Here is a 13,396-nt window from a genome sequence, read left to right on the forward strand (position 1 = left end):
AAGCAAAATGATAATCTTATCATTAATGACTTCTGAGTGCCTAACAGCATTAAAAATTCAGAGCTAGAAGGGACCTCAGAAGTTATTCATCTAGATCATCGCCTTCATTTTATAAAAGAACTGAAGTTCAGGGAGGCTGTGACATGTCCAAGGTCACGTGGTGATGGAAGTTAGATATGAAATAAGGGCCTCTGACTTCCCAGCCATCCAGTACCCCAAAGGGCCTTCTAGTAGATTTATGTCACTGACTTTTACTAGTTGTATGTGCAGTGAAATATCAAGCACAGAAAGAGGAAAACTTGGGTGTGTTGAGCTATAACTCAAATAATATACTACTGGAGGCTTTTTTTGTTGTTGTTTCACATATTAAAGGTTTGGTTACCAGTAATATCTTTCAACTCATGTAACTAATAATTTGACATAACAGAAAAAAGGCAGACGTAGAATTACACAAAGTTATTTTCTCATTAAATATGTAGAGTTTAAAATGTACCTATAGAAGCGAGTCTAGGAAGAAGAAATATATAAAGATCAAACAAAATCAGAACGTTAGCTTGATAACAGAAAACCTGAAATCGTTATTAAGTGAGATTAGCACCAAGCATTTATGTACAATCCATATAAATATTTAGCAGAATGAATGTTGAGTGTTTAACTAAAAAAAAAAATTAAAGTTACAGAGATCAGTAATGAGCTTGTGAATTTCTCTTAACAAAAAGAAGAAAAGCCATTAAATTAATAAAGACAAGTGTTCAGATTTATTTGGAAATTCACAGTTTCTAATGGCACTACAATCTTCTTCCCACAATGTTGAATGCTGCACTCAGATGATACTTTCCCATCCCGATCATTCTAATTTGGACCTCAATTCACTGTAATTACTATAAAACTCAGGCCCTCCTGCTCTGAATGGCTAAATGTGCAGACTGACCAACAAAAATGACATCACCCAAAATGTACTGGTAAATTAACATGAAAGCAGCAAAAAAAATTTTTTAAAGGCTTTAAATAAGTCACATTACATACAATACCCAGAAAAGGCATCAGATCAGTTTTAAAAAAGGATATTACTAAAAGTGCTCAATAAGTTATAACAACCTTACAAGGAACGTGATGCTGTTAGACCTCTCAACACAAAAAGAAAAAAGAAAATGCTTTCTCCAACTTCACTCATCATTGCACATTCATACCCCCTATGGAATAATTGTAATCCAAGTACACAATCGCTGCCAAAATTTAAAAAAGAAAAAGTATGAAAACAGACAAAAACCACACACATCCAAACATCCCACCCTGCACATTTGTAGCCAATACTAAAGCAAACACATTATGGAATAATTCAGTCTTGACCATTTAGACAAGGTTCGGCAAACTCGTTGGTATGCCTGTTGACTCTGCAGTGATAATATAATTTTAGAATATTACTGGTCACAAGGTTTTTTTTTCCCCTTTGCCAAATCTACTTCTCCAAATTTTGCATGTTTCAAAGGATTAGTGTTCATTGTGAACAATCAGAATTCAAATGTGGCCAATGAGTACCCATAATGGTAGTTAAATATCCCTAAGGTGAATCTATAAAAAAATTAGTTTGGGAATAATGGTCATCTGCAAGATCTTAGGTGGTCCAATTTATATTTGTATCATTCAATTCCCCAAGGAATAATGAATTCATTCTAAATCAAGTAAATGAAAACACCATTAACAGCATCACAATCACCCTCCGAGAACAGGCTCTCTGGCCCTGAGAGTCTTCCATATTCCTTTGTTGAGTTTGCTACACAGAGATCTTCTACGAAAGTCTCATCTGATCTTCACTGCCCAACATACACGTACAGGCTGAGCTTCAGGCACAGGCCCCTTGTAGAGCAATGTAGTGTTTACAGCTTCAAAAGAGCTTATATTAGCAAAGAAATCAGATGACAGCAACAAGTTTCTCTTTCTCTCTCATCTTCCAGTGGCGTTATAAATAGACACAAGGCACATAAATATGGGAAGGTGCAAGAAATAGGAACAAAGCTGAAGGAAGAGCATTAGGCTTTCATTCCTATTCTACCCGAGGAACTGGGTTTCCAAATTACCCTTGCCCCAGTAATTAATCTGTGAAAAAACATCTTTATAAAATGTCTCCCATTGTCCAGATAGGAAGTGATCAGCCTTGTAAAACTGCAGCTCATTAACCAAGATTGACACAATCCCATCTACTTAAAAAGGCAGAAATCATAATTTCTGAATACTTTTCCCATTAGTTTTTAATGCCTCCCTAATCCGCCCCCCAGCCCCTTCAAATACCACAGACTTCTTCAGTGAACAACAAAAGTCTCCAGTATGAAAAATTCAGCTAGTTTTAGATGTGTCCTGATACTGCTGTGACACCAAATGTTCCCACCCGTGATCTCCTTGTTTCCTTTGATGAGGTCATGCAGGCTCGGCATCGAACCCGACTTAGTCTGAATTAGGGTTTTTATCAACTTTCCTTGATCTTGAACTCTAGATCGCCTTCGCTTTAAAGCCCTCTTCTCAGTTTTTGTTTTTTGGGTCTGTCCATTACACAAACTTGTGCACGCTGAAATGCCACAGAAATAGGATTCCTCAGACTGTGAGGAGGTTTCTGAACTTCCTTCAGATGGAGGACCCTTATAAGAAGAGTGATAAACCTCTCCCATATTAGAGAAATCTCTCTGGTTCGTAAAGGGCTTTCTTCCTTTAATGTCTCCATTAGCTATAGGATGCGATGTGTCAGCTGGCTTAACAGTCTCAATTTTTTCAGTTTTATATTTGCAGCGTTTCTTCTACAACACACACACAAAAGAAAACTGGGATTAGAATTTCAAAAATTAGGCAGTTATTTATCTGGAAGAACTGAATCACTGTGGAATAAGCACCATCTTCCGGTGCCTGGCACATACAAGACACTTAATAAATGCTTAGTGATTCAAAAAGTAAGAACAAATACATACTGTTAACCATGACTGATACCCTCCCAACTCTGCATAACACTAATCTTTCAAAAATAACAGATTTTAAATAAATTGCTACTTCTGGCTAAAGATAACCTGTCATTCATCAAGATTCAGGTAACCACACTAATAACATTAATTCTCATAATCTATCTACAAAACAAGAATCCATTTCCCATTTTTATGGGGAGACAGATAGTATTTAACTGGCTTATATTTATCTCTAAGACCATACTGACCCTATTCCTTATCCATCATCTCATAATATACCAAATGTATTCCATAAATGCAAAACTACCTTTTTTTCCGGTGAGAACTTAAGTGGTTCTACGATGTATAAATCATCTGGGTCCACTACAAGGAGAAAAAGAGCAGATATGAAAATGAGAGTCAAATGAACTGCAATTAGTCACTAATCTTGCACAACAACTGTAGTAAAGTCTTTAGTCTTGATCCAATAAAATCTTTAGCAATCTAATTCATTACTTATATTTCTAACAGTTAAAAAATTATATTTGTAATAACATAAAATTACTAATATACATACACAAACACGTACATACACAATAGCTAAAGAAAAGTTTTAAGTAAGGCTTCTAATTCAGTCAAGGGCATGTGGCTTAATGTGCACAAATACTGTGATACTAGGAAGCACTTGGGTTTTCTGAGAGTCAGAGACACTGCTCATTAGCTGTGACCTGGCAAGTTTCCACAGAAAAGTTTGAAGGAACTTTAAAGACCCAAAGTTCCCATCTAATTTAGGAATCCCCTTCAACATCCCTGTCAGATTATCTAGTCCCTGCTTGATAGCAACAATAATAACAATAACAATGATAATTACAATAAAACTAATGCTAGTGTTTTAAAGTTTGCAAAGTGCTTTATAAGTATTTCATTTTATCTTCACAACAACCCTTAGAAGTAGGAGCTAACATTATCTCTATCATACAGATAAAGGAAATTAAGGCAAACAAAACTCAAGCAATTTGTCTCGGCCAGGTCTCACAGTAAGTGTATGAGGCAGGATTTGAACTTAGGACTTCTTGACTCCAAGCCCAACACTCTATTTATGTGCCACCTAGACGCCTTGTACAACCTCCCTGTTCTGCTTAAAGATTTGTCAGATGGAGAAGTCACTATTGCAAGGTAGACCCATTCCATTACAAAATTGTTCTATTTCTTTGTAAGTTTTACTTTACACTCACATTAAACCTTCCCTCCCTGTAACTTCTATCCAATGGTTCCAGAATAATTTAAACTTTTTAGAAAGTTTATCATTCCCATTTCAACCACATTAAGGTCTAAAAAGCAGACATAATTTTTATTGCAAACATAATCCTCCAATTTTAAGTATTATCTATCATTTGCCACAGATGCCACTATAAAGGTGACTTGCTTCTGGAATTATGGCAAAAAAGGTCAATTTCTAAGTTCAGGTGGGCAAGCAGGAAGGTTTTAACATCCATAAGGTACCTAATGTGATCCTCAGAAAAATAGCAAGAACATACAAAACAAGAATTATCCCATAACTTAATTACATTTCCTGTTATATGCGTTTAAATACAAATACACATACAGAAATTAAATTCTACCCTATGACTGACTTTTGCCCTGTTGTTTCTCAGTCTGAAGAATGCCCCGTAGACTCTCCTGACTTATTGAAATCCCTTTTGACTCTCTGCTCTGGAAGCTGAAGAAAAAAAAAGAAACTGCTCTATTTATTTAAAAAAGTAGGCATCTGCTAAATTACTTAAACTTAAGCTTTATTAAAAACAACCACAAATGTTAAACAAAGAATATACAGCATAAAAGTCCATTCTCACATATTCTAAGGTCTGGCAAATACTGATTTGGCTGGATAATTACCTAACTATATGCACATGCTAGGAGGACTGATTTATAACATGGTTATAACCAATTAATATTTTTATATAACCTTGAGAGGGACAAGAAAAGAAGTAATAAAAGGGTACAGAATTCACCCAGATTTATATCACAGATAACAGACTTCTGGGTTGGAAGGGACCACTTAAATGATTAGTTTAGTCCAATAAACTGAAAGATGAGGACAATGAGGCTCCAGTAAGTTAAATGGCTTGGCCAATGTCATCTGGCTAGTTAGCTGGGAGACACAACTAGAACCTAAGAATCTTGGCTCCTAGTATGTCTGCTTTGCTCTTTATGCTCTTTATATGTAATTGGAAAAAATAAAATACTATTTATATTAGAAAAAAAAAGAAAATGACATTTATTGAAATCTTAAACTTGCCCATGTACAATGAAGTACATGTGAAAAGCTGCTAAAAGATGACATCTACTGGTGAGACAGTAAACTCTGACTCAAACTTTGGATTTATAGGACAAAATCAAGGAAGCTAAGCTAAGCTATGAAAATATGATGTGATAGAACACATCATAATTGGAAACTAATTTAATGCCTAATAATCTAATGATCTTTCTGCTTTAGAAATAGTAGACTCTTAAACACATTAGTAATATCGTTATATAAAACTATTTTTTTAATTCACCACACACATACACATACCCACACAAAGCCTACCTTCTTTGCCAGTTAACTGAAGAGATTTAGATCTGACAAGGGGAAATGAAGTTCTTCTTTTTAAATTCAGATCATCATAGGAGGAGAAACATCTAAAAAGTTAAGAATCATCAGCATGTACAAAAAAATTCAGAAAATCACAAATAACCCTCTGAAATATTTGGGCTAGATAGTAATTATTGGTAACTATGAGCAGAACAGTTTCTGTAGAATTATAAAGTCAAAAACTAGATTTGTAAAGGGTTGATGAATGAGAAGATGTGGAGACAACAAAGGTATTCAACTTTTTCAAAGAGTATAGATGGAAAAGAGAGAAATACAGAAAAATAGAGGAAATGGGAGGGATCTAGAGAAGTTTTTTTTTTTAAGGGTGAGAGAGAGACACTTGTGCATGTTTGAAGGCAACAGCGAAGAAACTAACTGATAGGCACAAGTTGAAAATTCGAGACAGGGAGATGACTGAAGAAGCAATTTCATGGAGAAGACAGGAGAGGATGACAGTGCATATGTACAGCAGCTGACCTGGGCAAGGAGATGGGTAATCTCTTTGTTTGAAAGTAGGTAACAGGAGAGAGTGGGAAATGTCAAGGGATTTTGAGATAAAGAGAATTGGGGGAGAAGCAGCTCAAGTATAATGGGCTGAATTTTTTCATATATATGAATATATATGTGTATACACACATATGTTTTGAGAAAAAGAGAAAGAGAAGCTTGTACAGGTAAAGAATCAATTAGGGAGGAATAAAAAGGATGGTCTTGCTTCAGTAAAGGACCTGGTGACATCATATAACATGAATTTGTAAAAACTCCACTTAGTATATTTGTGGGATTTCCTCCAGCTTTATCTAGCAGCTCATAAGTAAGAGTAGAGGAGGTAGATGGGTGAAAGTAACTCCAAGCTAAGGTTTATAAAGAGGAGGATGATGACAGGACAAGAGGGCAAGGAATTCAGGAGCAGGGGCAGTATAGACTTGAAATGACTAATTACTGGTTTAAAGTTAGAGACTGGAGAGGGAGTAAATGACCTGAGAAAGTACTGAGGGGTGGAAGGAATACAGGTCTCTTTGAGGATGACAACTAAAGTGTATGAGAAGTAAAGAAAAGGGATAAGTAGAACTATAAAAGGTTGAGGTCAAAATGTTGTGTGTCAAAATTTCTAACCAGAGAAGTCAAACACTTATGGGTAATGGCAAGATCTAGTGTGTGACCATCCTTATTGGCTGAGGTAGAATGAAGTGTAGGCTCATGGGAATTTAGGAGGTTAGGGAGTCTAAGGGGCATCTACATAAATCTTTAAGTCCCCTAGTACAAGTGCAGCAATTTAGAAGAAGAGAAAGATGATGCACGAGGTACCGAACTCTTTTGAGAAAAGAGAAAGAATGACCTGGAGATCACTTTACTACACCTACATAATTACTACTGGATGGAAAATTTTAATTTTGAGGACTTCAAAAGAAGACAGATTAAGTGGAGAACAGAAACAAAAGCTTATCTGGAGCAAGGAATATTCTGATTCCCCTTCCAAAACCAATGTGGCAGGGATTAGGAGAAAATAATAATGACAATGGTGATACACAGAAAGATAGATAACATTTATATAATGCTTTAAGGTTTATAAAGTGCTTCACAAATAATATCTCACTTTATTCTCACAACAACTGTAAGAAGTAGGTGCTATTTCTATTTCCATTTTGAGGATAAGGAAACTGAGGGAGGCAGAGGTTACAGCTAGTACTGGTACTTTGACTTCCATATTCAATTGTTCCATATACATAGATGACTTATAAGGAAAAAAAAACCCTACTAAGTTTTTCTAGTCCTATCACTAGTGCTCTTATCACATAGAGGAGGTTGTCTCAATAAAGCTAAGGCAACCAAATACCGGGCCATCTAAAGTATCAGCATTGACAAGAGGACAAATGAATTTACAGGACCTCAAAAGGGTATGGGAATACCATTTTTCTCCTTCAATTTCATATGAATAGTAAAGAGGTTTATTCCACCCACCAGAAAAGTTAGTTGTTCAAACTGCTATTCAAATAAGCCATTCAAATTCATATTTCAAAGAACATAAGAATATTGTTAGAACAGAGAAATAAGCCAGATTACAAGATCATATATCTAGAGCAGGAAGGGAACTTAGAAGGTTATCAGTCCAGTCTTTCATGTTACAGATGAGGAAACTGAAACCCAATAGAGGTTCTATATCTTGCCTTCCACCACAAAGCTACTAAGTACCTATGAGCCAGCCAGGATCTGAACCCAGGTATTCCTGACTCAAAGGCCAGGGCCTTTTCTATACTTATTACTAAAGGAAAAGTGAAAGGATAAATTTCTTAAAAGTGTGTAAATCATTGCAAAGTAAAAGCAAAATTAAATATAATAACTACTGTACCTTTTAGGGCTGGGATAATGATTATTTTTAGGAAGCTTTGAAATATAATCTCCATCAAACTGAGAAGTATTTCTACAACGCTGCATACAAAGCATCAGTCCCAAGATGACACACAAAACCAAAGAAATCACAAGATAGCTTTGTCGATCTGAAACCTGGAGGGGGTAAGTAATAAAATACATTTTATAAATTATTTAGTCACACTAGAGAAAAATATATAGTCTACTCGGTGAACTTCAGTGATCAATTTGAAGATGAAGGGCAAGCATTTCTCTGAGAATCTACTTTCCAAAGTACTCCTTCAGTACTCCTCAGCACTTAACTGAATTGAAACATATAAAAAGAAGTGGTAAAATTACTTAGATTATTACATACTTATACTTCTCAGTTGTTAAATATATAAGAACTGACAATGCGATCTAGTTAAAAAAAATACGAACACACACACACACACACACACACATACGGGTATAATCTACCTTCAAAGTTTATAAATCATTTTATATCCCATATTATTTCATCGAAGGCTCACAGCTCCCCTCTGAGATAGGTGCTACAGCTACCATCCACATTCGAAAGAGAAGCGGAGGCTCTCAGAGACAAGGTGACTTTGCTTATGGTCAAACCATGTCTCAGAGGCAGGATTTCAACTCAAGAATTCCAGATCCCAGTGCCTACTATAGTACACTACATCAAACAAACACTTTATTAGTTCTTGTTCAGTGTTCAAAATAATGGCCAATAGTTAAATGATAAATTATGTTTCACTGAAACTTAATTTTAGTAAAAGTAGCATGTTCTTTTAAAATAAAGAAGGAAAGGGAGGCAACATGGCTTGGTGGGCACAAAACTGGTCTCTAAATTGAGGGGCTGGGTTTGAGTACTGTAGCCTCTGTGACCCCAACAAGTCACTCAGCCTCTCAGTGCTCAGACCACTCTCTCTGGCTGTAAAATGAAAAAGAATGCTGGGATCTGCATTAGCAGAGAAGCTCCTCACAGATCCACCTCTTAGCACTCAGTCAAAAAAATTGGGTTGCTGGGTTTTATTTAGTTTTTTGCGGGGAGCTATTTTATTAACAAAAAAAATTCTTTCATATTCTTTCTATATAACAAAAGTTTATTAAACATTCGCTAAGTGCAAGGTGCTTAGGTGAGTGGCACCAGGGATACAAGGATGAAGAAACTACAGCCTCTGCTAAGGACAGAGGAAAGAGCCAGAAAAAAGAACTTCTGGATAATGTGGACAGAGGGAGTATTTGAGGAGGGGAGGGGGTTCAGAGAGGGTGGTACTGAAGCTGGCTCTTCATGGGACAGGTAGTATGTGTAAAACGCATAGCAGCCCAAGAAGAGCAGGGAGCAGAGAGGAACCCAGTTCAACCACGACACTGACAGGTGAAGGAGAGTTCAGCTGATGAAAAATTGAATTTAGGTTAAATAGTAAATAGGTAGGGCTACAAAAAACAAAACAAAAAAAACAAAGGCTTGTTTTGGAGTTGTCTAGAATTATTAGGGGGTATGTAAAGTTAAAGAAATGAAATATCCTTTGTTTTGGAAAACAAGTTTAAACATGATTTGTTAGACTCAAAAGTTCATTTGAGAAATATTAACTGGATACTTTTAAGTTATAAAAGCTTGTTAGCTAAATATTTGCTAAGATCTAGATTATGAGACTATGAGAAAAAGCTAAAAGAGGGCATTTAAAATTTTAAAATACCATCTATCCTGGCTTATGATACTATTATGTTAACCATCAGACAATCTATTTATGAAAAAGTTCTTAGATTCTTTGACTTTCATCTTTATAACAATTTTCAGGCATGGACCATTTCACCGTATTAATAATTACCTCACGTTTTAGTTCCACTACTGTTGTTGATAAATTAGAAACTAGCTGTGTCATGTTGGTCAGCTGCGCCTGCAGCAACTGGATAGCTTCAGTTTGCCGTTGATCCTGTTAAAAGGAAGGGACATTTTTCTTCTGAGTTAAATTTGTGGAGATACAATTTGAGTATAACCAATTGTGTTTTATTTTAAATTTCACTATTTGAACTTCTAAGTCATAATGTAAGATTTTCATAGTTTTCAAAACTCTAGCTATTCTGATTGTAAATGTAAGTATATCATATATAGCAAGATACATAGAATATCTTGATTCTGATAAGAATTATTTTTCAAGGAACCACCATTTCAAGAATCTGAACTAGGTCAACTAAAAAAAAACAACCAAAAAAAAAAGCTTCATCCACCTATAGCACTATTCTGTAAATTGAAGACTTATCAAGAATCAAAAGTCATTTTGTAAACTGCAAATCAAAGAACTGTGGCTATATAATAAACAACATATACTCTGGGAGGATAATCTATTTTTTTAAATGATCAATTTAAATTTGCAGTATTCATCCATTTATAAAACCAAATGAAATCCAGTGAATTTTAAATTCTTTAAATATATCTGTTTAAAATTTAAGAGACTCTATTAAAATCCACACTTGTCTTGTTCTTGCTTACAAATATCATTTTGCATATATTAAAAATTACAGATTTTTTCAATCAGCATAATTCTACTTTCTTCCTCCCAACATACTATTTCTCTGAAATTATCCTTTTTATCTCTTACAGCACAATTGTATTCCATTATATTTATATAACCTAATTCGTTCAGCTCCTAACCAATTTATGAGCTCTCCCTCAGATTTCCCATATTTTACTCCCTCAATAAGAGCTATAGATATTTCTGTACATCCTTAGGATTTGTTTTCGCTTAGGACTAATCACCCCTCTTAATCTACTTTCCCTTTAATTTCCCTTCCCACCCCACCCCACTCCTCTCTATCCCTATTTCCCTGTTGAGCGAAATTTATTTTTGTACTCAACTGTGTTTATATGTCTTGACCAGTTCAGATGAGAGTAAGTTTCAAGTGTCAGCAGTTCAAACTCCAAACCCCTCCTCATTTGTATAGATATCTATATGTACACCTTAATTACCCAAGATAATTTTCCCCAAACCTTCTTTTCCCTCTCTCACCAATGTTTCCTTCCCCTCTTCTTCCATACTTCTTTTAAGATCAACACATAGCAGAACCCAGACCTTCTGTCTAATTGGACACCCTCTATGACTCCCAATGATAATAAGATTCACAGGGGACATATGTAACATCTCCCCAAATTAGAACGTAAGCATTTTGTATCCTTGTTTAGCCCTTCATCATTGTTCATTTATGTTTGCCTTTTTATGTCTCTCTTTGAACTTCCACGCTTCTGCTTAGAAGTTATATATTTCATTAAAGTTCTCTATTTCATTGCCCCCTCCAAATAAGATTATACTTAGTGTTGCTAAGTAATTCTGGTTGTAAACCTTTTATCTTTTGCCCTCTGGAATATCATATTCCAAACTCTGTTTCTTCATAGTGGTGGCTGCTAAAACATGTGCGATCCTGACTATGGCTCCTTTCCTTCTGGTTGCTTTCAGTATTTTTTCTTTTACCTGGAAGCTCTGGATTTTGGCTATGATATTCCTGGCAGTTTTCATTTAGGGGCTTCTTTCAGGAAGTGACTGGTGGATTCCTTCTATTTCCTTTGTCCTCATTTCTAAAAGCTCAGAGTAGTTTTAAGATTTCTTGAAATATGATGCATCTCTAGTCTGTTGTTTTAGTCATGATATTTAGGTAGTTGAGGATTCTTAAATATTTCTTTTGTTTTCCAGGTCAGTTGTTCTTGCTATGAGGTAAATCATATTTTCTTCTATTTTTTTTATCTAGTCTTTTGACTTTGTTTTAATATTTGTTGTTGTCTCCTGAAGTCTGGCTTTTATATGGTCTATTTCATTTTTCAGGGACTTTATTTGCTCAGTCAAGGTACTGTACCTCTTATATCAAACTGTTAATTCCCTTTCAAATATTTCTTCCATAGTCCTTATTTCTTTTCAAGTTTCTCCCTCTAATATTCTCATTTCAATGACAAAAACATTTTTAAACTTTTTTTTTTAACTTTTGCTTCATCTCTCTCAGGAATTCTCTAAATCCACTAAATTTGTGCCCCACTGTATTTTTCTTTGCAGCTTTGCTCACATTCTCTTTTTCTAGTTTTGTATCTTGAGTGCCCCTGTTATCATAACATCTTTTTATGGTCGAAGTCTTTTTTTTTGTTTGCTCATTCTTCCAATCTACTGCTTGACTTTAGACTTAATGTTAAGGCTGGGCTACTTACTGACTTCTGTAGAGAAGACCTGGGTGGTCCTGTTGCTGCTTTCTTGGGGTACTAAGTGTTGTGTTTTCAGGATCTCACGGACAGCTCAGCACTTAGCAAAGTGCCTGGCACATAGTAAATGCTTAAGAAATGTTTACTGACTGAATGACTGGGGAATCTGCAAGCTTTTAGCACTTCCAAAGTGATCTGATCCATGGTAAAGTCTTAAAAATGGCTCTGGTCTGATGTATTTGTCTTTCCTAGGTTTGGGGCTCAACAACAGCAGACTGCTGCCAGGTTCAGCCAGTCAGCCAGCTGGGAATTTCTATTGGGTCAGTGTGAAAGAAAGAAATGTAGGATCTCACATCTAGAGTACCAATAGCTGCCCATTTGGTGATGAAGTCTTTGGCCATGGAAACTCATGAAACAAAAATACATAATGACTTTCAGCATCTCAGGATGTTTTGGTTTTTGCAGTGACAGTGTTACAAAAGGAGACAGAATACATTAAGAATCACAGTATTCAGACCTTTTAAAAAATTAACATAAGTAATAGTACTCTACAATTAAGATTCTCATCTCCAGTAGGCATTCTATCAGAAGAACTTAAATGTATCAATCTTGACATTCTTGCTATAAATAAAACCATTAAGAAAACAGCAAGTTGCAGCCACATAAAAGGGATGGTTTGCAGAATTTTCTTGGAATTGGCTTTATCACTTTTACAAAGACAGGAAGAAACAATTTCATACTAGCATAATAAAATAACTATTTGCAAAAAGAACGTCAAGAAAATAATTGCAATTTATCATATTTGTTACAAAAGACAAAGAGCTAGAAAAATTCTTTGAAGATCTTCCAAATTAAATAAAAATATACTTTTCGTGTGGTAATATCAAAGCAAAGGTGAGGACAGTGAAAAATACTGGGAAATATGACTCAAAAGTAAGGAAGCAAAGATGTGAGACTGGCAGACTATGGAAATGCCTCACCTACACATCATGAATACTCTGTAAATAGGTAAGAAGGCCATGTACATAACAAGGGCTATTAATATCCTAAAATAAAATGGATATTTTAACATAGAGGAAACAACTATTACTAGGATAAGAGTCATTCCTGAATCAGCAGTCTTATCCAAACTCAACTAGGCAGCAGGGTATAACAGCTAGGGAACCTGCAGTCAGTAAGACCTGGGTTCCAGTCTGGATTTGCAATTACTAGCTGCGTGACAATGTCACATCATCTCTGTGCCTGTTTCCTCATCTGTAAAGTGAGGAGACTGGATTTGATGGCTTT

The 13,396-nt window shown here is 35.5% G+C and overlaps 1 protein-coding gene across 1 annotated transcript in view; it reads right to left on the minus strand.

The window, feature by feature from the left end:
• Nucleotides 1-735: 735 nt before the first annotated feature.
• The window catches only part of SUCO (SUN domain containing ossification factor), a 96,559-nt gene continuing 83,898 nt past the window's right edge, over nt 736-13,396 (minus strand). The window contains 6 exon segments of the mRNA XM_078156494.1: nt 736-2,386; nt 2,388-2,789; nt 3,256-3,311; nt 5,518-5,609; nt 7,913-8,067; nt 9,759-9,863. Of these exon segments, the coding sequence (XP_078012620.1) occupies nt 2,345-2,386; nt 2,388-2,789; nt 3,256-3,311; nt 5,518-5,609; nt 7,913-8,067; nt 9,759-9,863 (852 nt within the window). The 3' untranslated portion in view covers nt 736-2,344.

The sequence above is a fragment of the Phascolarctos cinereus genome, unplaced genomic scaffold, assembly GCF_003287225.1.
Source record: "Phascolarctos cinereus isolate Bilbo 61053 unplaced genomic scaffold, phaCin_HiC Scaffold_5;HRSCAF=322, whole genome shotgun sequence".
NCBI lineage: Eukaryota > Metazoa > Chordata > Mammalia > Diprotodontia > Phascolarctidae > Phascolarctos > Phascolarctos cinereus.